Below are 27,396 nucleotides of genomic sequence, written 5' to 3'. Positions count from 1 at the left end.
ATGCGTGCTGAGCCTGCCTTGTTTGTTGTATGCCGTGAGAACACCTCGTGGTGTGTTCATCTTGGTCCAAACCGACTCATGTACGGCATCGCGTCGACGCCAGCAACCTGATTGCGTCAGATAGAAGTGATTCTGCAGAGAATCAAGGAAGCCAGAGTATTTCTTCACGATATAAAGGTCACGGGATCCAGCGATGAATTGCATCTTCGGCGATCAGAAGAGGATCAATAAAGAGAAGTACGTGATCTCTGTGGAGCAAATCGACTATTACGGATATGGCATCGACAATAAGGGAGGTATCCTCCTCAAAACACATGTTTCGGTCCTCAGTATCGTTTTTCACATGGTAAGATACAGAAGAAGGTTACAAAGATTTAGGATATGCGTCAGCTCAAGAACAAGAATTTGGTCCGGTCGTTCGTTGGTCTCGGAAGATTCTTCGAGAACCTTAGTACGGTTATTTATCCTCAGAATAACCTTCTGGAAAATAATGTGCTGTTCAAGTGGAAGAGGCAATGCGAATTATCTTTCAGAAATGTAAAGAAACAAATGCAGTCGAACAGTTGTCTCTTTCACTTTTCGTCGGATCTACCATAGCTGCTTGCGATCCGTTTCAGGAAGTCTTTCGACCATGCTAACGCGAATTCTCCTTGCCGAAGCGTATTCGGTAAAGTCAAAGGAGGCAGCTGACGTCATCGAATTCAACCAAATTGAAACACTGCCGCTTACTGCTGCCACAACTGAAGCTACGAATGCGGTTCGGAATCTCATCCAAGGGATCAAGTACGGACAATCAGTGGATGCCAACGAACGCTTCTGAGTAAACCAGACCCAGTTCTCGTTTCAGTTGCATGTTGCTTGGTACATGGGTCTATGTTCCGGATTTGTTAAGAAGAAACCATTTCGATTCGACACATATAAAGTCCTGAGCCAAAGTCTACGGTTGATGGATAGGAACAGATCACGATATCGAGCAGATGGTTTCCAACTGTGCCATGTGCCAATCGTTCAAACCCGGTATAGTGAACACCACAATGCATTGTTGAGAGATGCCGATGTTGCCGTTCCAGAGAATCCATGTGGGTTTTGCTGAACCTTATCAAGATACCTACTGCTTCGCACTACTGGTTGATGCATACCGAATATGGCCGCAGATAGAAGTATGCAAGTCTACTACTGTGGAGAGTAAGATGAAGTTGAGTCGATAAATATTTGCTAGATTCGGTGCTAGTTAGCGATCATGGAGTGCAATTCACTTCGGAGATGTTCCGTAAGTTTTTGTGGATGAACTCCGTAGTGTACAAAATCGACGAACGGGCGAGCGGAACGCTAACCGGTGGTCACTAAAAACGTGAATTTCAATACTTCAATACTTTTCTATGAGAATATTAATGTTTTCAGAGAAAAATTTCATTACGTAAATGAATTCTTAGAATATTCAAAAAATTGTTGCCCAGACACTTTTGCTCCAACATATTCAGTTGTTTCAAACATGCCGTTAAAACAGGAAGGATGGGCACGGCAAATGCTGGGTAAAGCGTACCATTGGTACTTCGCGTACCTGAAGGAATAAAATAGACCCCATCTCGCGGTCCTTAGCCTCTTACCCAGCAACTCCTATCTCTACCTCCCCGCGGTGCTGGCCGGGATACGAGCAACCTTAGGGAAGATCGGGTAACCAACCCCGGTGGGAACTATGGTCGTATGCTGACTGGGAAGGGGGGGTTTGCTCCTCTCCGGAGGTGCAAATCTTACTGAGCGTCTATTCTCCATGTCAGGATCGGCTCACAACAGCGTCTGTTCTCCATGTTAGGGGCGGCTGATCATCGTCCGAGTGCCAGCGAGGGACTCTAAGTGAAACTGTGCACCATGGTCCACTGGAAATAAGGAGGAATGGTCCTCCGGAAATTTAGGGGGTTTGGTGTCAGGCCCTGCAAGCCAGCCTTTAAAAAATCATAAGCAACGAACAATCAACAAGAGAGTACGGACCGGAACATCGGCGAAGACCACTGCGACGAAAAGGGACTAGCGATTGGAAACTCGGTTCGTGGAACTGCAAATCTCTCAACTTCATCGGGAGCACACGCATACTCGCCAATGTACTCAAGGACCATGGATTCGGCATTGTAGCGCTGCAGGAGGTTTGTTGGAAGGGATCACTGGTGCGAACGTTTAGAGGTAATCATACCATCTACCAGAGCTGCGGCAACACACACGAGCTGGGAACAGCTTTCATAGTGATGGGCGATATGCAAAGGCGCGTGATCGGGTGGTGGCCGATCAACGAGAGAATGTGCAGGTTGAGGATCAAAGGCCGGTTCTTCAACTTCAGCATAATCAACGTCCATAGCCTACACTCCGGATGATGATAAAGACGCATTCTACGCGCAGCCAGAACGTGAGTACGACAGCTGCCCAAGCCACGACGTCAAAATCATCATAGGAGATTTGAACGCTCAGGTTGGCCAAGAGGAGGAGTTTAGACCGACTATTGGAAAGTTCAGCGCTCACCGGCTAACGAACGAAAACGGCCTACGACTAATTGATTTCGCCGCCTCCAAGAATATGGCCATTCGCAGCACCTATTTCCAACTCAGCCTCCCGTATCGGTACACCTTGAGATCACCACTGCAGACAGAATCACAAATCGACCACGTTCTGATTGATGGACGGCACTTCTCCGACATTATCGACGTCAGGACATATCGTGGCGCTAACATCGACTCTGACCACTATCTGGTGATGGTTAAACTGCGCCCAAAACTATCCGTCATCAACAATGTTCGGTACCGACGACCGCCGCGGTACGACCTAGAGCGACTGAAGCAACCTGATGTCGCCACTGCATACGCGCAGCATCTCGAGGCAGCGTTGCCGGAAGAGGGTGAGCTCGATGGGGCCCCTCTTGAGGACTGCTGGAATACAGTCAAAGCAGCCATTAACGACGCAGCGGAGAACAACGTCGGGTATATGGGTCGAAGTCGACGGAACGATTGGTTCGACGAAGAGTGCAGACAGATTCTGGAGGAGAAGGACGCAGCGCGGGCGGTCGCGCTGCAGCAAGGTACCCGGCAGAACGTGGAACGTTATAGACGGAAGCGGAGACAGCAGACCCGCCTTTTTCAGGAGAAGAAACGCCGCCTGGAAGAAGCGGAGTGCGAGGAGATGGAACAGCTGTGCCGTTCTCAAGATACACGCAAGTTCTATCAGAAGCTCAACGCATCCCGCAAAGGCTTCGTGCCGCGAGCCGAAATGTGCCGGGATAAGGATGGGAGCATCTTGACGGACGAACGTGTGGTGATCGAAAGGTGGAAGCAGCACTACGAGGAACATCTGAATGGCGCTGAGAGTACAGGCAGTGAAAGTCAAGGCAGCGGAGGAGATGACTACGTCAGTTCAGCGGACGATGGAAGCCAACCAGCCCCCACCTTGAGGGAGGTTAAGGATGCCATTCAACAGCTAAAGACCAATAAAGCAGCTGGTAAGGATGGTGTGGTGAGCTGGAAGAACTAGATTGAGCATCACCACATGTCTATCTGCCTGAATAGATTATTTCCATGTTTCTTTTCAAAAAGATGTAATAAACTTTTATTACATCACCAACATTGCAAGGACCAACGGCAGGCAGTTGATCCTGCCTGTGAAGAAACATGGAAATGAGAAAACAGAGAGAACGATCGCTACCCACTTGAGGGTAAGCAATCGTATTCATGAGTTTAGGTTAAGTCGTTTTCATAATAATAAAGATTAGTCTCACCAGAACCATTGACGTGTACGTTAATGTATATCACAGCCACCGCGGACTGGCATCCTTTTGTGTGCTAGTCCGGCCACGTTTACTTCATTGGTGGCAGCGGTGGGATGCGTTGGACATCAGAGGAGCATAAGTTGCACCCAGGTCCACGCATCGAATTGACAGCAGTTTGTAAAGGTAGGTATTCTTGGCAGGATGTAATGATCCTTCTCGAGATGAGGGCGTTATTGCAATCCTTTGATCACTGCCGGTCCTCGAGAGGTACCTTCATAGCGCAGGATTGCCAAAACACCATTGTTGCATAATTATTTGCACACCGACACATCCTGCTGAAGAAGAAGCAGCTAATCCGAAAAAATAAATAATTTAAATAGTAAATCATTTATTTTCTCATAGGGGATGAGTAATGTGGTGATCTACCACTACATTGTCCTTTACCAACTACCCGTCGAGGTAGTTTAGGATGATAAAAACAGGCAGCTCATCGACGGGTAAATAATTATGAATATTTACCTCTCGATAGTTACCTGACAATGTATATATAGTACGTAATTAGAATTAATAAATTAGAGTTAAGGTAGAGCTTGTTCTTCTCTCCACCGACAATATCACATTCCCTAGGAGCTGGAGATGGCTGAGGCCACTCCAGAGAGGACGCGGCTTCGCTTCAATGGTATCGGAGCTGAGCTCATCAAGATGGGCCCGGAAAAGCTGGCCACTTGCCTGCACAAACTGATAGTCAGAATCTGGGAAACCGAACAGCTACCGGAGGAGTGGAAGGAAGGGGTTATATGCCCCATCTACAAGAAAGGCGACAAACTGGAGTGTGAGAACTTTCGAGCGATCACCATCCTTAATGCCGCCTACAAAGTGATATCCCAGATCATCTTCCGTCGTCTGTCATCATTAGTGAACGAGTTCGTGGGAAGTTATCAAGCCGGCTTCGTTGACGGCCGCTCGACAACGGACCAGATCTTTACTGTACGGCAAATCCTTCAAAAATGCCGTGAATACCAGGTCCCAACGCACCATCTGTTCGTTGATTTCAAGGCGGCATACGACAGTATAGACCGCGTAGAGCTATGGAAAATTATGGACGAGAACAGCTTCCCTGGGAAGCTTACCAGACTGAACAAAGCAACGGTGGATGGTGTGCAAAACTGTGTGAAGATTTCGGGCGAACACTCCAGTTCGTTCGAATCGCGCCGGGGACTAAGACAAGGTGATGGACTTTCGTGCCTGTTGTTCAACATTGCGCTAGAAGGTGTCATGCGGAGAGCCGGGTGTAACAGCCGGGGTACGATTTTCAACAGATCCAGTCAATTTATTTGCTTCGCGGATGACATGGACATTGTCGGCCGAACATTTGCAAAGGTGGCAGAACTGTACACCCGCCTGAAACGTGAAGCAACAAAAGTTGGACTGGTGGTGAATGCGTCAAAGACAAAGTACATGCTTGTGGGCGGAACCGAGCGCGACAGGGCCCGCCTGGGAAGCAGTGTTACGATAGACGGGGATACCTTCGAGGTGGTCGAGGAATTCGTCTACCTCGGATCCTTGCTAACGGCTGACAACAACGTTAGTCGTGAAATACGAAGGCGCATCATCTGTGGAAGTCGGGCCTACTACGGGCTCCAGAAGAAACTGCGGTCGAAAAAGATTCGCCACCGCCCCAAATGTGTCATGTACAAGACGCTTATAAGACCGGTTGTCCTCTACGGACATGAAACATGGACAATGCTCGAGGAGGACTTGCAAGCACTCGGAGTATTCGAGAGACGGGTGCTTAGGACCATCTTTGGTGGTGTGCAAGAAGACGGTATGTGGCGGCGAAGAATGAACCATGAGCTCGCCCAACTCTACGGCGAACCCAGTATCCAGAAGGTAGCTAAAGCCGGAAGGGTACGATGGGCAGGGCATGTTACAAGAATGCCGGACAGCAACCCTGCAAAGATGGTGTTCGCTTCCGATCCGGCAGGTACGAGACGGCGTGGAGCGCAGCGAGCGAGATGGGCAGACCAGGTGCAAAACGACTTGGCGAGCGTGGGGCGTATCCGAGGATGGAGAGATGCGGCCTCGAACCGTGCATTGTGGCGTCAAATTGTTGATTCAGTGTTATCTGTTTAGATGTTAACTAAATAAATGAAATGAATGAATGTGCACCGCGTAAAATATTTTTAAGCGAACAAAGATCGTGGGAAAAGTACACGGTGGAAATTTTGAACGCGAAAATATTTCGAAAACTCTTTATATAACGTATATCAGATTGAACTGTACTTCTTTGTAGTTTTCTTCCCTTCCCGAGCCATTATTTCTATTCCCGCGTTTTAGTGGTCACCTGTTATGTCCTAAAAAGCTTAGGCTCTGAAGTGCCCGAAAGACCAAATTCAAACCGAAGTCTACGAAGGATATCGCAGGCTTTTCAAGGATGGAGACCGTGTTCGAGTACTTTTGTCGCAAGACGAGAGGATGTTCGAGAAGATCGACGAGAAAGGTGGTAAACTGCGGTCCCAGGTCCGCCTGGATGACGGAAGAGTTTGATGGCAACTGGCATTGAGTCTGCTGGTGATGTGGCTGTTGGTGCGAATCCGGTAACGCACCCTCAGCCTGTTGCTGAGACGGCTTCGGGTTCTCCGGCAATCAGCACGCCCCAATCAGTGAATAGGTTGCCTCCGTAGACCCTGAGGTTTTCAAACCGAGTTGTTAAACCTCTCCAAAAACTAAATTTGTAATAGTAATGCTTATTTACTCAAAAAGAGGAAGAGTTGTTATACCTATGCTTAATTTACCGTTCACTCAATACACTACAGCTGCTTTGTAATACACCTTACTACATAACCTGACAATCCAAACACTATGATCCACCCTTTTGACAGTTTATTGTTTATTATTTGTTACATCAACAGATGGCTTAGGTCCTAATGATGCTTATCCTAATGAATACTAATAAAAGTCATGATAATAAGAACATCGTTAATTATTGAAAATGGCAGAAAATCCCTTGTAAAATTACGTCGAATCGTCTGTCGGGATAGATTTACATCAAAACCTGGGGCAACCTCGGTTTCAATTCTGCCTTGGAGCGTACCAACAACGACCATGGGCCCTGGGTAACCGGAATGGGTCTCGCCATGGAAGCAACCGAACAGCAAAACGAATGAAGCGGCGTTAAACAGATTCAATTCTTGCTGATCCGTTCTAGTAATTAAGATGCCAGACAGCCGAACAATATTCCAGCGTGGATCGAACCAGTACAGTGACTTTCAGCAATAAACATCGGTGAAGCCTTTGACGACGCGAAAGATAAATCCCAATGTTCTAGAGGCCTTCTCGATCACGTAAGAGATATGATGATTGAATGTTAGCTGCGTATCTACAATAATATCAAGATTTTTTATGCAATTCACACGCTGCATCACTGTTGCGTTGTGCTCGAGTTATAAATTATTGGCTGATCCTGATGTAGATTGATAACCATCCGGTTCATAGAGCTTACGACGCATACGACAAAAATTCAGTGGGCTGCGAATTCCCTACCGTAACAGACAGTTCTCGTCCTGTGAGATATGAATGGAACAAGCGCAAAAAATAGTCGGAAATACTAAGTCTTTTCAATTTCGAAACTGTGGTAGCTTGGTTCATTTGATCGAAAGCTGCAGATAGGTCCGTATAGACAACGTCCGTTTGTGCTTTCTGCACAAAGCTGTCGGAGGTCCATCGGTGGATGGCGCTGACAGCTTATTGGGTTTTTGCTGGTCCCGGGCAGACGAAAATAGCTCAATAATACCGTTTTGGTTCAAATTCCGAACGTGACTTAAATTCGTTTGTAATCTTGATCATAAGTGGGGAAAACCGATGAAAATGTCAGTATGAGGGCGCTAAACGCCAGTGTTCGGAATATGAGTCATGTTCGAGATTTGAGCCAAAACGGTATCAAATCTTGATAAAATAGCAAAATGAGATATGGATATGATTGATCTAAGAGATAGAAAATCATACGACAATATCAATATTTTGCACTGATATATCATGCGGACATCAAGTTATGTTATTTGTAAGAAGTTGTCTTGTTGGCTTGTTTTTATCCATAGCACATTTCGATATTTAAATGATATTTCGGTGCAAATTTTTGATATTGTTGCCTGTTCTTTTATCTCTTATATCGATCAAGTCCATATCATGCTTTGTTATATTCTGTTCGTGGTTTCTGGCCGGGGTGTGTCCTCGAAAACCACGAGTAGGATGTCGTCGGCATAGACAAAGATAGAATACATCTGGGGCAGCCTCTCACGGAGAACTTCGTTGCCGTAAGAACAGATCAGTCTCCGAGTCTTCTCCCGGCATGTCTTGGATCCGGAGTTTTCATTTCGAACCTGGAAGGACCGTACCGGAGAAAAAGTTCCGTATGAAAGCCAGAATGCTCCCCGAGAAAGCACAGAAACCGTAGCCTAGACACTAGGTTCAGGTGCGATTAAACGTCTTCGAGGTCAAGGTCCACTAAGACCACTAGGTACAGTGATCTAAGCAATCGCTAAATGCGGTAAGTAATGGGGAAAGTAAATGTGGCAGATGGCGAGTTGACTGGCTAATATGCTTGATAGAAATGATGAATGCAATCGTTCCTGAGTTGCATGTTTGCTTGAATTTTGCATTAAACAAACTGGCCGGCTTTCTCAACATGGCGGTTTTGCTTGTTTGACACATCAAACCACTTTCATTTAGGAGACCTTGTTCGAGATGTTCAGCAAAACGAGGACGGCTTCCTTTTCTCGAAGATGCTCTGGAGCACATTCTAAACATTGGCGAGCTTGCTCCATAGCTGGTGCGGAATGCGTGCTGCAGGAACCCCATCCTTTCGTTCCTCTCCAGCTTCACTCGTAGCCTCTTAATCACTTCAGACACACACGATGTTTGGAAAATCGACCTGAAGTTGGAGAGCTCCCAGCCAGGAAGCGTCCAGGAAAGTTTGCTGGTCACAAATCGGGTTGATAAGGCTCAAGAAGAATACTTTATTTGGGAGAGGGAGATGTTTTAGCATTTTTTAGAACCTAACTGGAACAAAGGTGAGCTCTGCGAACAAGAAACGCTTGTTGACGATCCGGTGGTATCCTGAATTCCAAGTTTTCTCGGGTATAGTCGCCTGGGAAATCCTTCCAAATCTCGGGGTATAGCCGTCTAGGGAGACTTGTGTCGCCAAATACTCACCGAGGGTGTCGGCAACTTCCGGTGCATTCCAAAACTGTATATTTTTTGAAAAAAAGCTATTAGCAAATTGGTAATAGCTTTCCCATGGAATTTTTTTTACATTTCCCATCACTTGCTGCAGCTATCTGGCGAGGAATTCGACGAATAAAGGAACGCTTCCCAATGATTACTTAGAGCGTCTCAAATAAGGTTCTGGCAGTGCTCATATCTCTCAGTAAAGCTTCAAAGTGCTCACCTTAAATGAATGGTTAGGGGGAAGCCTCCTGAGTGCTCGGAGGGCCTTTCTACAAGCTTTGCCAGTTCTGTGAGTTCCCTCATACAACGGACCCAGAATCAGGAATTGAAATTCATTGCAGTTTACTCGGATTTTTTTTCTTCCGAATTTCAAAGTTAAATATGACGGAACTGCTAAGAGAACTTCTTTGGACTTGTCAGAGGAAATTTGCCAGAACTTAAAATATTTTGACGTAGGACTATGTCTGTCTTTTCTATATTGAGGAACACTTTACGATTTCAAAACTCGGGGACCATCACGAAAATATGATAGACTTTGAACCTTGATATCTGCCACTTCTTGAAGGATTTTAATTTTTTGGACCATTCGATCAACGCTTCTTTGTGTTCTCCTGAAAATACTAAAGAAGAAGAACTAATAAATCAGCTTTTAATTATCTCTTCTTCTTCTTCTTATTGGCATTACTTCCCCCATTTTGACATTGCCGCCTCGCAGCTAGGCTAAGAAAGGCCCCTACTATTTATTATCGATAATTGGTCAAAAATACAAATAAAAATAGGTATAATCCCTTACATGCATCGCAAGCACAGACATCAAAATCAAGTAATTTTCCGGCTTTGGATCCAATCCTCAGTTCAAACAAAAGATTTTACGCAGAGCGGACACAGCAGCACGAAGGCGCTGGTAGCAGTCTCAACGGAAGACCATCGCTGGTGGTAGTCGTCGTGATCAACATCAGTATGGAAGCGATAGCTCTTTGGTCAGCAGCAGCGGCGAGTGGCCGTCGTCGCCGACATCCAGGGGACCACCATATTTAACAGAAAAAAGTTGATTCAAAATGAATTTTCTTCATATCGACAGAAAGTTCAATAACAATGATACCGTAGGTAGCGGTAATGGCCGTCAGCGATGGTTTCGAAGGAAAAGTTATTCGCTGCGATAGCTTCTGCAGCCATTTATGAGTAGGAAGTAAAGCTTGAAGTCTTACAAAATTTTGTCGTTTGATTATTTTTAATGTTTGGAAAAACGCAATAAATCTTACCTATATTATCAGGATCGCCACGACAAACTCGGGAAAGGCAAGGAAAAAATAATTTTCAAATTTCTGTTATTCTGAATTCATTTTCAATCCAGTAAACCCATTTTTCAGCTGTTCTGGTGTTTGCTAAAATTATGTACTTTCAAACATGCGTATTTCCAATCACAAGCGTCAACAAACCAAAAGTTGGAATCTTTGAGGAAACTTGATGCTTCAGTCTTTCGGAAAGAGAATGTGTAAATCCAATACAAACATATAAAAATCGATTTAAATCTCCGCGATGCAAACATTAGACATATCGTAACACTTACTGCTAAAGCCAGCCCCTAAGCCAGCGGTTCTCAACCTTTTTCTTGAGAGGTACCCCTTCGAACTTAGGCATTAATAGAGGTACCCCTATGTTTTTTTGCTGTAAATAAAAATAAGCTTAACTCATAACATATATGAAAAATGGACCTGGAAACTTACGGGATATATGGTTCTTCATAAAATTGGTTTAAACTTTCATTATTCCGTAAGTTTATAGATCAAGCTTCCTTCAGGACTTTCATGACTATTGGAGCTTTCCGAGCCTCTTGAAAAGAGGCTTCCGATCCTCTTGAATGGTAACTTTTGCGTCACGTGAAGGAGCATTTTGATAGGCCGCTTGCAAGCCTCTTGAAATAAGAATTCCGAGCCACTCGAAGGGAGGTTTTCGAGTCTCTTGGAAGGAGGCTGCTGAGATAGGGGATTTTAAACCACAAGAAAAGAGACTTTCGAGCCAATTGAAAAGATGTTTAGGAGCCTCTTGAAAGAAGGCCTCCAAGACTCCAAGAAAAAACTTTTTGAGCATCTTGAATGGAGCCATCCAAGCCTTTGGAACGAAGGCTTCGGAGCCTCTTAAATGGAGCCTTTAGAGCCTCTTTGAAGAATGTTTCAGACCTCTTAAAAATAGCCTCTTAAATGGAGGCTCCTGAGCCTCTTTGAAGAATGTTTTAGAGCCTCTCAAAAAAACCTCTCGAATGTAGGTTCCCAAGCCTCTTTAAAAGAGACTTCCGGGCCTCCTTAAAGGAGACTTATGGGCCACTTGAAAGGAGACTTATGGGCCACTTGAAAGGAGACTTCCGGGCATCTTGAAAGAAGGCTTCCGGGCCTCTTGAAAGGAGGCTTCCAGGCCTCTTGAAAGGAGGCTTCCAGGCCTCTTGAAAGGAGGCTTCCAGGCCTCTTGAAAGGAGGCTTCCAGGCCTCTTGAAAGGAGGCTTCCGGGCCTCTTGAAAGGAAGCTTCCGGGCCTCTTGAAAGGAGGCTTCCGGGCCTCTTGAAAGGAGGCTTCCGGGCCTCTTGAAAGGAGGCTTCCGGGCCTCTTGAAAGGAGGCTTCCGGGCCTCTTGAAAGGAGGCTTCCGGGCCTCTTGAAAGGAGGCTTCCGGGCCTCTTGAAAGGAGGCTTCCGGGCCTCTTGAAAGGAGGCACTCTTGCAAAAAAGCAACTGAGCTTATCCATAAAAAAAGCCTTCAAGCCTCTTAAATGGTGGCTTACGGACCTTTTGACTCAAGTTAGTTCAGAAGCATATTCTACATTATCAACTCGGACATATTATTCAACATTTTGTTTCGATCAGGTAGATTGCACTGAAATATTTAAACTGTGTTTTTTACTGTGTCCTGTGTAGTTTTGTCCTTTTGATTGTCCACAGCCCATCATTCTCTGAGCGGGTTGTGAGGGACAGGATTCAATAAGCGTTGATTTACTGATCGCCATACATATTATTCACAAAACAATGTTTTGAAATAAAATAAAATTACACTCCATAAATAAGTTTTGATTGGAATTGTAACACATCCGCCATTACGCATTTTTGTCCGAGGTACCCCCTAGGGCCAGCGAAGGTACCCCCAGGGGTACATGTACCCCAGGTTGAGAACCGCTGTCCTAAGCAATACAGGGTCCATTCTGGCACTACATATAAAATCCATTACATGAGGTTGCGTAGTCCTATGTCACCTTTGTGTACAACCCGACTGGGCTGTTCCTTTTTATTTTTTTTTCCGATTATTTTAATTTTCACCGGAAAAGCTTCAGGAAGTATACGGAATTTCCACGCGAAATTTTTCGGATTTTTTAGGGAAAATTCTTAATTTAACACTTCATGCGCCAGATGGCGGTAGTATGTAATAGACCTGTTCATCACATTCAATGTTATGAATTATATAAAACACAAATTCAAATTCACCCACTCAAAGGATGTGAAAAAAAGTCCGTTTTGAGTTCATTTTACGTCTAACTCAAATATCATATTTTCTTGGGGAGTTCATTTACTTAGACCATTACGAGCAAGGTCGATAGCGCCGTAAGTCGTTGCCCAATCAAATGATGAATATTTGGATGGATCGATGAACTAATGCACGATCAAATCAAATATTATCAACGCATAAAATTCAGTCAATTTCTGTTGCCATATTCGTTAAAATGAGCTTTTCTCGGGTGTACAAAAAATCACATAAAGTGTATGATATTTACGCAGGTATTTACTGTCTGTAACCGCATATTGGTCCCATCTTTGCTGGGCTTTCTATTCATATGGGACAAAAATGCGATTACAGTCAGTTTAGTTGCATCGTAGCGACAATAATAACAACGGCAGCAAGAGCAGTAGTAGCAATTATTATTATTTAGATAGAGAGCTGTATTTCAAAGGGATGAAAGAACATAAACGAAACAATTGGAAATGTCGCTTCGATGAGCACACGTGGGTAGAAAACAGAACAACAATAATTAAAAAAAGGAAAAATTACACTGAGATAGTAGGACGAATAAAAATGGCAGCCGACGACCGAGCGTACGACTTGTACGGTCCGGTAAGAACTTCATCGCTTGCCACCCACCACGGATTGATATACAAATAAAGAAATACATACAGCCACAACATCAACACAACATCGTACACACCAGTAGTAGCAGTAGTACACATATTCTCAAGGTACGACAACAAAACAACAATAATAGCAACAACACCGAAAACAAAATGCACAAATGGTGGAAATCTCTTCTTCTCCCTTCGGCAGATGTCGTACGCATTGACGACCCTAATGAACATTCAGTGGCCCCTCGCGTGGTTTCACAAAATCTTTCAATTTCTTTTGCCTGTCATCTCGGGACTTATTATTTGTCACTCTTAGATATTTTTCAATTACATACACATTGAGAGCTGGACAAGAAGATTCAAAGGCGAGCAAAGATGTGCAGGGCGCGTATTGCAAACTTACCGAGTCGTGCGGGTGTCGAAAGTCCAGCGAACTGTCACCAGATCCGTCCCCTCGGTCCCAGTCGGCTTCCTTTTTCAATGACTGTTCGAGATGGGAGTAGACGGAACAATAGTATCCGAATTAGATTTTGGTTTAAAATTTTCCCTTTTTTTTTAAACAGTAGTAAGAAATGGTCAAAGTGATTCGATTCCAACTGTATAGTTTGGATAATGCTAATAATACGATCGAATCGAATCGATCCAGCTCTTCCCAAATCACAAACAAATGTTGCTACCCACCAGTGGAACTTGCTGCACCGGTCCCATCCCCGACGGTCCGGCGATGGGCTCCGACAGCGGGCTCGGTATCCCGCCGCTGCCGAACGCACTCCGTTCGCTTCGATCCCGCTGCGAGCGGGGCGAGCTTCGGTCCAGTCCACTGCTAAGAGTATTTCCATTGCCACCACCGCCACTGTTGGCCACCGTTGTCGAGCTACACGCCACCGGAGTGCCGCCACCTCGGCCGCTATCCCGCGACGAAGGCCTCAGATCGGTGGCACCCAGTAGGCTACCGGCCGCAGAAGAGTTCACCAGCCCGCTGCTGGTGGCTGTGGAGTTGGCTAGGCACGCTGGCGAGTTCATCGTCATGTTCAACCCTGAGAGAGGTGAAAATTCTACCGGTTAGTGTGAGCGATTTGTTCGGGGAGATTGTACAGCTACTTACCGACTTCACTCTTGATCTTGATCGGAGGCTCATACTCGTCATCCGAATTGTTGTTGTTGTTATTGTGGATGTTGGAGATCATAGAACTGCTGCGGCGGTCATCGTCGTCGACGCTGGATCGCTGCTGACAGTGGTGCAACATCGGATGATCCTGCTCGCTGTTAATTTGCCTCGACTCGTTTGCCAGCATGCTTCCATTTTCATCGTGGTCTTCTTCTTCGTCGTCATCGTTCCCGCTTCCGGTATTCGGACCGCTGTTGTTGTTGTTGCTAAGTCCTTCGGAAGTACTGTTGAGGCTACTGCTGAAGGCGTTGCCACTGTTCGAGCGGGGTCGCTTCTGGTGTTGGTGATGCTGGTGCTCTGGCAGTTCTCGTTCTTCTGAGAAACGCTCCGTAGCTGCCATTGTGATGGTGGTAGTTGCCGACGAGGTCACCGAACTGCTATGAGTGTGGTCACGATTCTTCCTAAGGGGTGGATATAGGGCCATGGGAGTCCCTGGCGGTGATGACGACCGGTCCAGTCGCGACGGCGAAGGGTTTCTCCCGTCTGGATCTAGTGCGCGGGATTTTCCTAACGTCGACAGATCGGTGATGCCGAGGGAGGCCGCCGCAGCGGCCACCGCTGCTGCCGTGGCCGCATTGCTCGTCGGTGATCCAAGGGCGGGGTGGTGGTGCTGATGGTGATGGTTGTGCGGGGACACGGCTGCTGCACTGTTGTTACCTCCGGTGGTGTTGTTCGCTGCCGTTTGCTGTCGGTCCGACGGTGCCGTTGAGGAAGCCGACGTCAGACTGGTGGCGGTAGCGGTGGCGGCAGTTGCTGCTGCACTACTACTGTGACTCTGAGGCCGCTGTAGACGTTCCGGTTCACGTTTCGTTTCCGCCAGTGCACTATTCTGGTTGGTCATCTCGGCCAGACCTTTGACCTGTTATAGAAGGGATAATTTCGTAAATTCAAGACTAGGCGGATGTTTCAAGCGATATTCATACCTTTAGCGACTCGGCCGTCTGGAGCAGCGCCGGTAGCTGGCAGTACTCGACATTCACCTCGCCCTTGTACATGAAGTCGACCAGCGTGCGGAGCTCGGTGAACGGGACGTCCTTCAGGATCACGATTGGGTGCTGGGTGGGATGGTCGAGAAACAGCGTCTGGAAGTACGAGGAACAGGCCGAGAGAACAACCTGCAATTGGAGAAAAGAAGCAGAGAATTTAATGATTAGTAGTTGATCGGTACTGGCTACAGCTGGTCCCTGTATAGTAAATGGAAATCAAAAATTGAAATCGTTTCACTATTTTCCAAGAGCGAGGATTAAATGCGGACTATATCCACCCACCGCTTTGCATTGCATTTTCCATAGAAACGTTTGTCAATTTGTATATCTCATACTTGATAGAGTTATCCATGTTTCACAGATATTTGTTTGGTGTATTTCAAGTTCTTAGGTAAATTTATCTTATTTCTTTTAGTTTTCTTCTTTCGAATATAATTGCTTTTGGATCGATCAATATTGCTACCGTGTTGATGTTTCATGAAAAAAAAAACAGTTTTGCGAGAATCATCATGAACATCCAGTGGCACTCGCGTGCCACTCATAATCCCCATTGAATGGGACCGCTCGATCGGACGGGCCACCATCATCGTTGGCCGTCGTACATCATCATATGGTAGTAATCGAAAAATTAAATAAAAAAGAAATACCAGGAAGATCAAGAGTCCCTGCATAATAGTGCATCATCGGGGAGCAAATAAAAGAGCGAGTTGATACCGTTGGGGGTGTTTCGGACAGCGAGGAAAGGTAGCTTAGCTTCATTTGCTTGCTTTATTAATTCATACATGGGGTTTAGTTTTTTTTTCGCTCTGCTCTGCACCACACGGAATGCACGTTGCACTTGATTTTTTTGCTCCGCTGTCTTCCCTGAATTCAACGGCGGTGAAGCAAAATGTATTCGCTTACATATGAAAATCATTTTCTATAAAAAAACTTTGCGAGAAGAAAAACATTTAAAAAAAATGTTCTACCAAAAATTTAAATCTTTTCAATTTTCTGTTAGAACCGGTCACAATTTAAGATTTTTTTATTTAGGTATGTATATTTTTTCTTTAAAATATTCGAAAGCCATATTTTCCTTGGAGAAATGCTCTAAATAATCGAGTTAAGTTTTAAAAATTCCTTGGAATTTCAAAGATTAAAATTAGTCAAAAAATATTTGTATTATCACGGCGATTAGTTTTAGCTGTCCAGTTGAGGCGACCGTGATTCCTGGCTTTGGTCCTCGTTTACATACGAACCGATTGCCGGACAGCCAGCCAGCCGTCCAGTCGCAGTGAGTGTTCGGTTTTTGCGCCCCCGTACCAGAAGAAGGCTTCCAGGAGCACAGGTTAATAAAAAGTGTTGACTGGACAAACGTGGTGAAGTCGACCGATCGACGATGACTAGGCAACGAACGCAATAGGTAGATGGATGGTGGCGAGAACCCGAGGAGCAGATGAACAACAAGAGCTTCGACATTGGAGCGCGTGGCGTCGAAGACCGAGGAGGATTATTATTGTTCATACTGGACCGGATGGAAGAGAGAGAAAGAGAGGTGTCTTCATATGCCTTATGCACAGATAAATGACGGCAATGTGTTGACATAATTTGTCACAAATTAAGTGTCCGTAATTTTTATTGAGCGAATCGAAGACTGGTGTCGCCTTACAGGTGAGATGATCCGAGTGCAGTTCGTACGGTGGTGTCAATTTCAGAAGACTGCTGTCAGTGTCATTATCTTTTGTGGGTGTGGAATCTGAAATGGGTTATTACGAACATAATGCCAATGGCACACGTTCTGCAAAATATGAATAAATTTTGGTAATTAATTTTTAAGCTTTCAGAAAGTTTGTTAAAAGTAGATGCTTTCGACGAAATTGCCCTCTACACGAAAAGCATACACATATTAAGTAAATTCCAAATTTTCGAAAAAAAATCTTGAACTTATTTTCAAAAAGTTATTGAATTGAGCGATGAAATGTGTGAAAATCTTTTTGGAATTCAGGATTTGACAGAATATTCATTGCGTTGCCAGTTTTAACCTTTGCTTGCAAATTGTCTCTGAACTGAATCAGATTGGTTTTCTTACCCTGTAACTTCGAGTGCTGCGAGTTCACCTGATGTCTTAAAGGCGAGCGGGACGTTTCTGCCGTTCTTCTTCATTGAGATTGACAAGCAAAAAATGTCTATCCAGGCTTTCCAAGAAAATTAATTTCATCCCTCAATTCAAAACCGTTAATAATATTGCCTTTTGATAACCAACAAAACGGCAGTACAGAAAAGAACTACCTAGTGATCTGCATTCATTTATTTGCAGAGTTTTTCGTTCAAACATGTGTTGGGAGTTTCAGATTGGATTCACAATTATGATAACAGATTCCAGTTCTTTTTCTAATTGATGGAGAAGTGTCTTATTGGTGAATCATGCAATTAACACCTTTGGTATGTCAAGCAAACTATTTTCTCTGTTCTGAAATCCTGATTTTGATCCTAGCCTGGTGCACCACCTGTACGAACTCCCCCAGCTTTTTACCATTGCTTGCCACCAGATCCAAAAAAAAGGTATTTGTTGCTGCAAGGCTGTCGAAGCTTTTGATTGTAGTTTTCAAATCACTACAGAAAAGAAACTCTACTACAGAAAAGAAAATCTTCTGATTCTGAGTAAACTTAATAAATAGATATTTGTACAAATTTAATGATACATAAAAACGGCCCCTCACACGGCCCCCTTAAAACGGTCTCGCGGCCCCCTAGGGGGTTGCGGACCACCGGTTAGGAAACACTAATCTAAGTTGTTACGATATCTAAATGTACCCATGAGTGTTTTCAGGCAAAAATGGGCCTCTCTTAGGAAACGTAAGGTAGCGATTTTGAAAACTGTTCAGCAGCATAATAAGCAAAAAAGCATATGGAGACGCATGGTACATTTGTGCGTTGATTCATCTTGTGACTAAACTTTTTACGCAAATGTCATCTCATCCGTTTTATTAAATGAATGATCAAGTGTGCAAGCATTTGTATGGAGCTTGTATTATGGGAAACATGAACCTAATTGCATGTTGGGAATGGTCCTGGTTAACATGTCAAATACTGCGATCAAGAAATCTTTAGAATAATGATTCTTTCACGGTTGTCATCTCTCAACTAGTTTCTTGTAGTGTTAGTTTGTTGTGTTTCTAGAGATCATATTTTTTTTTTGCTAGATGAGCTGGATGCTGTCATTCAAAATGTAAAAAAAATCGATTCATCCAATTACATATGAATAAAATTGACTAATTAAGAAGAATTTCAAAACGGAAATCAACTCACCATGTCCGTACGAGTCCCAAAAGTTCTTGCGATTAATGTACAGTCCAAATTAGTTTGATGCAGATGTTCCAGGTGCTTCAAATTGTTCTGGAGTTCAGATCATTTGGTCTAGCAGGTCAACTACGCCTGGTTTCAAACCGAAATCAACCCAGCATGTCCAAACAAGTTTCCAGAGCTCTTGCGTGTTATGTGCAGTCCAAATTAGTTTGATGCAGATGTTCTAGGTTCTGCAAATTGTTCCAATAGGTATTTGTTCAGGAAATCCCTATTTGAGCGTGCTTACAGCGGCACACTAGAAGAAGTAACTTTCTGAAATCGGTATGGCGAAATGCATCTAAGGTTTGATTTCTCAAAATTAAGCCCCATCATCGAAAAAATATTTGGCAGGCATAGTAGTGGACACCTTCCTACATAACCGGTTCCAAATAGTTTATAAATCCCACGTTAGATGTATTTCGCCAAACACATTTCTTGCGGTTAATTCACGTTGGCTATTTGCGCATATACGACAGCGCCTGGTTGCTGGCAGTGGCGGGTAGAAAACCAGCCACTGACAATAATTCATTCCTTTAAAAATCCTTTAGCAGTTTCTTCAGAAATTAATTTCAATTTTTTTTTCCGAAGGTCTATTCAGGTTGTTCTTTTGTAAATTCTTTTAATTCCTTCTTTTAATGAACTCGGAAATTCCCCCTGTAAAACATTCGCAAACGTCTTCAGGAATTTCTTATAAAATTACTTCAGAAATTTATCTACAACTTCTTCCTAGAACTTCTCCAGGAATAATTTATAAAATTCCACCAGTAGTTTCTTTGAACACACCTCCAGGTATCCTTTCGGATAACCTCCCGAAAGGCCTTTAGTAATACAATATAAGATTCCTTAGAAAAATCCGGCAGGAATAATTTTGGAAATATTGTTGAAAGCATTCTTCCGGAAAATTATTGAAGAATGAAATAGGAAATCCAAAGGAATTTTCGGAGGAGTTTCTTACGAAAATTTCAAAGAATCTATTAACGGAATTTCCGAAGGATTCCTAAAAGAATTTCTAAATGATTTTCTGAAGAGATTCCCGAAAGAATGCTCAATGGAAATTCGAACTGAAATTTAAAAGAACTCTCAGAAGGTCTTAAAGAATTTTTGGACGAGTTGCCAAGAAAAACCGGATGAATAAACGAAGAAATTCCTAAAAGAATTCTCGAACGAATTCCTGGGGGAAGTTTTGAAGAAATTCCTGTCAGAAATTTCGAAGAAATTCTAAAAACTTTTACAAAAGCTTTCGAAGGGATTTCTAGAGAAATTACTGAAAGAAAGTGCGAAAGTGGTTGTATTAAGAAAGACAGGAAATACAATATGTGAAGAATGTAAAAACAGTTAAAAACGAGCCTTGCACGAGCTTTGGAAATATTCGCGAAGTGTAAGGAAGAGTAACTTGACATCAGAAAGATTGAAGGAACCGGTTAAGTGAGCCGCGAACTATTTAAATCAGAAACTTCCTTCCGGCCACTATATTTTCCATACTGCCTAGCCAGTAATACACACCCCAGATGCAGACTAAAAAAACATAAAAAATTTGTTTGAAATTGAAGAAAATCAGCGGAGAAAATCAATATCGGCGGAGAAAAATCCTTCCTTCAATGCCTACTCTGTTACTATCGAAGCGGTCAGAGTAATTAAACGAACAGCATAACATCAAATTCCCTCATTCATCATGCATTCTCAGATTCTAGAACTCTATCAATCCTTCTAAAGGCACAAGTCCAGACAATCTGCCTCTCGTGTTCAATCTTGTAAATTCAGACGGAAATAACTTCGGAGCTCCCTTTTCCTTCCAGTGTCATCATACAATATTCCTTCTTAAATTCCATCAAGAATTATTACAAAAATTTAGTTGGAAGATTTGTTTTCGGATATTTTTAAATGAAATCCTGAAGAAATTTTCGGAAAAAGATTTCCGGAAAAATGGACCCAAAGGTTATCCTAAAGAAATTTCTGGAGGAATTTTTCTAATGGAATTTCCGAAGGTATTTTTAAACCAATTACCGTGGGTATGCCTGAAAAAAAATCCGAAGAAAATTTTTATTTCCAAAAAAAATGCCAAAGATATTCCTAAAAGAGTAGAGGAATGTGCGGATAGAATTTTCGATTAAATACTGAAGGAATTTCCAACATTCAATTTCATTTTCGAATTTTTCCTGGAATTTCTTCTAAAATTCTTTTAGCTAATCTTAAGGTAATTGTTCTAGGTAATTGTTCGGAAATTATTTTAGAAATCTTTCCATAATTTACTTAGGAATGCCATTGAATATTCCTTTAAATATTTCTTCGAGATGTATTTTAAGAATTCTTTCGATAATTTCACAACAAATTCCTTCGAAAACTCTAGAAAGATTTTTATAGAATTTCTTCGAAAGATTTTTTTTTCAGGTTTTTTTTTCAGAACTTCCTCCAGGAATTATTTCAAAAATTCTTTTAAGAATTTCTTCCTAGAGTTTTCGAAGGGATTTCTTGAGAAATGACTGAAAAAAATACTTAAATGTATTTATTTTTTACACGAAATGGGTTTATAGGTACGCGTTTTTTTTGGTAAATCTCTTACATAATAGCGAATAACTGTTCGATGAATATGATTTTAAACACAGATGCATGAAAATATTTCTTTTGTCTCATATACGTCAAGATCCGATTGAAAAAAAAAAAATAACCCAAAGATTCTTTCGAAAAATGGAGAATCACCATCAGTTCCAAAAAATATGTTTCAATGGAGAAAAAGAGAGCTCGAAATATTTTTTTATATTTTTTGGCGCTAGCCCCTATACATTTGAAATGATTCTATTTCTCGTCCGAATGCAATTATTTAAGTTATAGCATCTGTAATGCTTGATAGATATCCCAAAAACCATGTAAAAAATCGATTTTCGAGGTTTTCTCGAATTTCCGATTATTTTGAAAAACGGCGTGAAAAACGTCTTTTTCGTAAAATTCGCGTAAATTCTGTGTAGCACTTATATTGATGATTTTTCTAGTACTAGCTGAAAACGTGTTGTGCAGAAACTTCGTTGTGAAAAAAATGGCTTATCTTCAAAACATTATGGAAACTCGATGATTTATGAAATTAAACATAATAATAATATATGAATATATGAAACCATAAATAGAAAGACAACTTTTAAAAATGTGAAATTACACTTCACGCCAACTTGGGTCCTCCGCCATAACTCCGCACTTTTTGCGGGTGTTCAACCAATGTGGAGGAAGAAACTTTTGAATGCGGGCGTCGTACCAGGCAGAATTGTGATCCATCTGACCCCATCTGATCCCACCAACGCAAAGCAAGACATTTTTGAATGCGGCGTCCCAGCACGCACAATTGTGATCCATCCGTTCCACAGTAACACTATTCTAGGTAGGGTAAGACACCCAACTAACGCAGAGTAAGAAACTCTCGAATGCAGATGTCCCACCAATCTCATTATTTTTTTTAAAATCATAACAGATCATAAATTTTCAATTGTTTCATCTAAGTGCCGCGCGCTGCCAATAGCACTGTAAAATAGGTTTCCAGTCGCGAAAGAGTAAACTTAGTTTCACAATGATTTTCATATCGGGAATATAAGACGTATTTATAAAAAAATCCCAGTTATTCTGAAATAATCTAAAGTGTAGAAATCTTCGTTAAACGTAGGTCATCCAAAATATTTCATTTAAAATATCAATACTTTCAAACAAAAATCTGCTGGATGCATCCAGCAGTTCGTGACAGCGATGCAAATGACGTTAGATTTATTTATCATTTTTGCTTATTCCGTCTCAGAACGTTCCTATACCGTCGTCCGGAGTGACAAATGGGTCAAATGGGGGTGAGAATGGATTGTAAAATAGATTGAATGTCTCTATGGGCAAGAAAACTAAATTATAAGAGACCTTTTTGAACGATTTTGATATCTGGCCACCAGACTATCGGTGAGAGCCTCCCTCACCCCCGATCCATTGTCACCCTTGACGCCGGTATTATTTTTTCAAAAGATAGAACCGAAACATTCGAAAAGTATCTAAATCATTTGGAGCTTAGCAACACTAGTCATCAACAACAGTGATCTGGTCGAAATATTGCTTCCTAACTACAATTCACTGATGATGTTTTGTTCACAAATCCTGCAGATTTTCGTCCAGATTCCAAAGATCCGTCTAGAACCCTTTTTGGAGATTCATCCATAATTCTCTTTTGGATACTCATGAAAAATCCTTTATGTTAACTCGTCCAGAATCCTTATTTAAGATTTGTCCAAATCTCTTCGAAAATTCGCTCAGAACCACTTATTTAAATATAAGATATATATTTGATAATGTATTTATAGTTTAAGTAAAAAATTGTATCCAGTTAGAATCGCACCACATTTAATATACAAGTTTTGTTAATGATCTTCATTTCATACGTCAAAGAATGCAATTTTTCCTGCGAAACGATCCGAACCAAACGGACTACAATATACCTTTTGTCTTCCCGAATTCATATCTATCCCAACAGAACACCCAGAATCGGCTTGCAAAATACAGAAATGACCTCTGAACGTTTCATTCCGCACACTCACATTTCCCGGTCCAAATTGAAAATGTTCGCTTTAATGTTGATTTTTATGGTCGCTTCTCAAATTTAAATTATTCCCTTCACTTGTAATTGCTTCATAAATAAATACTTTTCGGATGAGTGAAGCTGGCGGGAAGCGAAGGTGGGTACTGTACATGGATGCGTTTTCCCTCACTACTAAAGCCCGCTTAAGTAGCACCAGCAGCCACAGTACATGCCGTCGTCGTCGTCGTCAATTCGGTTCGGCGATGATGGATCGCGGGTGAGCGATCGTAAAATTTTCCACTCTTCATCAAAAGCTCATGTCTTATGTGAGGTGATGGTCGGGGACAGACCTACCGGTATTTTGATGTTCCCTGGTGGAAGCTGGATTCTGGTTTTATGGGAATTTCGCTAACTCATGTCGGGCGAGCTACCGTTGGGTTGTTGTTGTTGTTGTTGCGTTCGGATCCGGCGATGATGGATCGAGAGTGCGGGTGGCTCTCGGGTAAGTTCAAATTGAGTTTGACTTGCACTTATTCCGTGCACAGCGATGTGCGCTACGCGCTTCTTCCGTTCGGGTCATCGGGAAGGCGCGCCGCCGTTTTTTTTTTCTGTCGAGTTGCAACATAAAATAATTTGATTTATCGCTGCTCGTCTGTCCATCAGGTAATACGCGGAACGAGCGAATTTGATGGCATGTGAGGTCCTCCATGCTGAGAGTGCCGTACGGAGACAACGGTGTGACTTATGGGTCATGAAACGGATTAACTCGAGCCACAGCTAGATGGGTGCCGATTACCCCAAGGGCTACTGAAATTGAATTTTTACATTTCAGTCGCTTTCTATTTTTCAATTCATTTTTTGTTTGGAAGACTCCGGCGAAATCGCTTTCTTCGTAGCATTTAAGGGTGTCCGTAATTCAACTCCAACAAACTCATCCCCGAAGGCATTCTGAACGAATTACCGAAGGGGTTCACAATGAATTGGGATATTCGATAATTGTTTTCACCGGTTTTCTTATCTACTTTCGATGAGCTATTACTCGAAAAACAGACCAAATTGCAAAAATAAATTTGTTTTTTTTTCAATATAAGTTCTTTGTGGAATAAAAAAGCGTAATATATGGACTTAAATTTGGTACAATCTAATATTGAAAGAATTCTAAAGCACTATTATTTTTAATATTTTTATAATATTTTTTTTAAATACAGGCATACCTTGATAGTACGTACACTCGCGTTATTTTTGTGTAAAAAAAGTCTAAACAAAATATATTTTTTTGCCTTTTTGTTTTTGTTTATTTAGGAGTAGCAGAATGTTAATAAAACCACCCAGAAGCCAAAATTTTGATAAAAGGCTCTGTACTCTAATCATATTTGTAGTTTATGTGGTACACAACGGACCAACAGGTACCAGATTTGTCTTGAAACAAATTGAGAAAAATTATAGTCTTTGTAAATGTGAGGTTATTTTTTTCGAAATGTTATATTTTAATGATTGGTTTATCGGCTTCGTCGGTCAGTTCTACTCAAAGTATGAGGGAGTAGGTAATCGAAAGATAATTTAAAATCATTAGATTGAAAAGGCGTTCGCTAGAGCGCGAACAAGTATGAAACTATAGAGTATGAAAGGGAGGTATGAAGAACCATCTATTGAACAGCACAACAATCGAAGCGTGAATCTTCCTGCCCTATCTTCCTGGTTGTTTGTCTTTGTTTGAATAATTTGTTTGAAGAAATCCTAACGTGTAAATTTATGACAAATGTTCAGCTTCTGATTTTTAAAAAATTAACGGTAAATCGCACATTATTATATCACTCAAATGTCCAGGAGAAAAAGACGAATCATAACATAATAAATTAGCGATGATTTGTAATAAATTCAAGATTTTTGTAAAACAACCACTTTTAAAGGAAACAGTAATTTTATGCACCTAAAAGCTTGGAAATCACTTTAACATGGTCTAAACGTGAACGGAACGAATAGCTAAAGCCTGTCTATGTTAAATATCGGACACCCATCATACAATGCGATTTTTTAAATTTTTCACAAACCACCGAGAATATCAATTTACATGACAGATGAATCTCTCCGCTTTACTTTATGCTTTCAGCATGTTTTCATTCTCGTCCAAATTGATAAAATGGCCAAAAATTTTATTAATTAGTATAACAAGAAAACAGATTTAGGAGATGTAAAAAAGGGATTGTGGGGAATATTGTTATAATGAAACAGCCCTCGAAAGTGTAAAGGCAGCGTATTCATAATGAATTAATAAAACAACCAAAGTTGTATTATTGCAAGTAAAAATAATAAACAATGTTGAAATATTTGAAATTTAATCGCAGTAGGCAAGTGAAGTTTTAGCATGCCTAAGAAAGTGATTGTGTACAAATATGAAATTCAATCGCAGTGGGCTGAGATAGGATTGCACTTCATAAAAAAATCAGTGTTCGTTTCTTAAAGCGTAAACACGCAAGTTGAATTTCTGCGTCCAACGCGAGTAGATTCGGAGGATCATTTTGTTTGGCTACGACAATGGCGTGGTAGCTCTCCCAGAGGTAAGAAAATACTCCTAGTGGCTGAAGAAAATCAAATATAGCAAAAAATGCGATAAGTCATAATACATGTAAGGCAAAAGAAATTGATAAGCCTAGAATAGGAAAACAAAATGGCAAAAAAATAAGGTAAGTCATTTTAGATTTCAGGCAAAAAAAAACCAGATTAATCCACCTAGCGGTGATGATGCCTTTCTCGTGCGGTAAAAAAATAGTATTTTGGGCATTACTTCTGAGCCCATCGTCCGATCGGGCCAATTTTCAATAGAAAATAATGAGACAAGATTCTGCGTCGAATGCAACCTGCGAGGAAATCGGTTCAGGGTAAGTGCATTGAAAGTGAGCTAGATTTTTTACGCGCTTTTTTCTGATAAAAAGTATTTTGGATATAACTACCAAGCCCATTGTCCGATCCGTCCAATTTTCAATAGAAAATAATGGGGCAGGATACTGCGTCGAATGCAGCCTGTTGTGAGGGAATCCGTTTAGGGTAAGTGCATTAAAAGTGAGCTAGACTTTTTTACGCGCTGTTTTATGAGAAAGAGTATTTTGGCCATAACTACCAATCCCATTGTCCGATCCGTCCAATTTTCAATAGAAAATAATGGGGCAGGATACTGCGTCGAATGCAGCCTGTTGTGAGGGAATCCGTTTAAGGTAAGCACATTAAAAGTGAGCTAGACTTTTTTACGTGCTTTTTTATGGGAAAAAGACATTTCGGCCATAACTTCCAAGCCCATAGTCCGATCCGGTATACGAGAAAGGGAAAAACATTCAGTGTTCGTTTCTTAGAGCGTAAACACGAAAGTTATATTTTAACATTGTTTATTATTTTTACTTGAAATTCTACAATTTTAGTTATTTTATTAATTCATTATGAATACGCTGCTTTTACATTTTCGATGGCTGTTTCAGGATAGCTATATCCCGATTTAAGAATCGATTTTCCCTTTTTCGTACACCAAGGTGTAACGAATAGCCACTCCAAAAACTTTTGATAGGAGGCCCGATCAACTTAGCTCGACGAATTTAGGTCAGTCTGTCGATAAAATCTCTAAATCTAAATCATTGGATGGCGATCTACTCTCAACTGCAACTAGCGTGGAGCTGATCTCTAACTAAAAAGTGCGACGTGGGAAAATATCTTTAGCAACATAGCCACTAGATCCTTTTTTTCATCATATTCTCAGTCGAGCAAAAGATACTTTTTCAGAAAATTCGTTTGGAACTTCATTTGAATAAACTTTTAATTTTAGAATATCTCCTAAATTTGTTTCAGAAACTCTTCTAGGAATTCCTCAGAGAATTTCTCCTGGAAATCCATCGGAAAATTCATCAAGAATGTATCCAAAAAAACCTCTTGGGACTCAAACCAGGAATTCCATCGCGATTTTCTTCAGGAATTACTTTGGAAAATTCTCCAGGAAATCCTTTGGGAACTCCTTCGGATACTCCCGAAAGAATTTCTTCGGAAATTTTTCCTGAAAAAGGAACTTCCCGAAGTAGTTCTTGGATGAATTTTCTGCAGAATATCTTTAGAAATTTCTGTGGGAATCGGGGAAAACGAATTATCGGGGACTTCTTGAGGAAATTTTCGGGGGAACTTATAAAGGGATCTCTGGAGGAGCTCTTGAATTAATTTTCGGGAAAATTCCTGACGGATTTTTTGGGAGAATTCATGGATGGATTTCTGGAAGAAAAAATGGGAGAGTTTCTGGGAGGAGGAATTTCTGGCGTTACTCCAGAGAGAATATCAGG

At 41.9% G+C, this 27,396-nt stretch overlaps 1 protein-coding gene across 5 annotated transcripts in view; it reads right to left on the bottom strand.

Moving 5' to 3' along the window:
• The window catches only part of LOC134207658 (protein tramtrack, beta isoform), a 655,620-nt gene that overhangs the window by 96,071 nt on the left and 532,153 nt on the right, over positions 1–27,396 (bottom strand). For 3 of the 5 annotated variants that reach the window (XM_062683425.1, XM_062683426.1, XM_062683428.1), the window contains exons 3-6: positions 15,163–15,354; positions 14,177–15,098; positions 13,753–14,126; positions 13,475–13,555 (exon numbers count right to left, since the gene is read on the bottom strand). In XM_062683425.1, coding sequence (XP_062539409.1) covers positions 13,475–13,555; positions 13,753–14,126; positions 14,177–15,098; positions 15,163–15,354 — 1,569 coding nt within the window. The remainder of the gene's footprint in view (positions 1–13,474; positions 13,556–13,752; positions 14,127–14,176; positions 15,099–15,162; positions 15,355–27,396) is intronic. The other 2 variants (XM_062683427.1, XM_062683430.1) reach the window with 1 other exon arrangement.

Source organism: Armigeres subalbatus, chromosome 1 (genome assembly GCF_024139115.2).
Source record: "Armigeres subalbatus isolate Guangzhou_Male chromosome 1, GZ_Asu_2, whole genome shotgun sequence".
Taxonomy (NCBI): Eukaryota; Metazoa; Arthropoda; class Insecta; order Diptera; family Culicidae; genus Armigeres; species Armigeres subalbatus.
The sequence above is the reverse complement of the archived record's forward strand: the minus strand, read 5'-3'. Positions and strand labels throughout refer to the sequence as shown.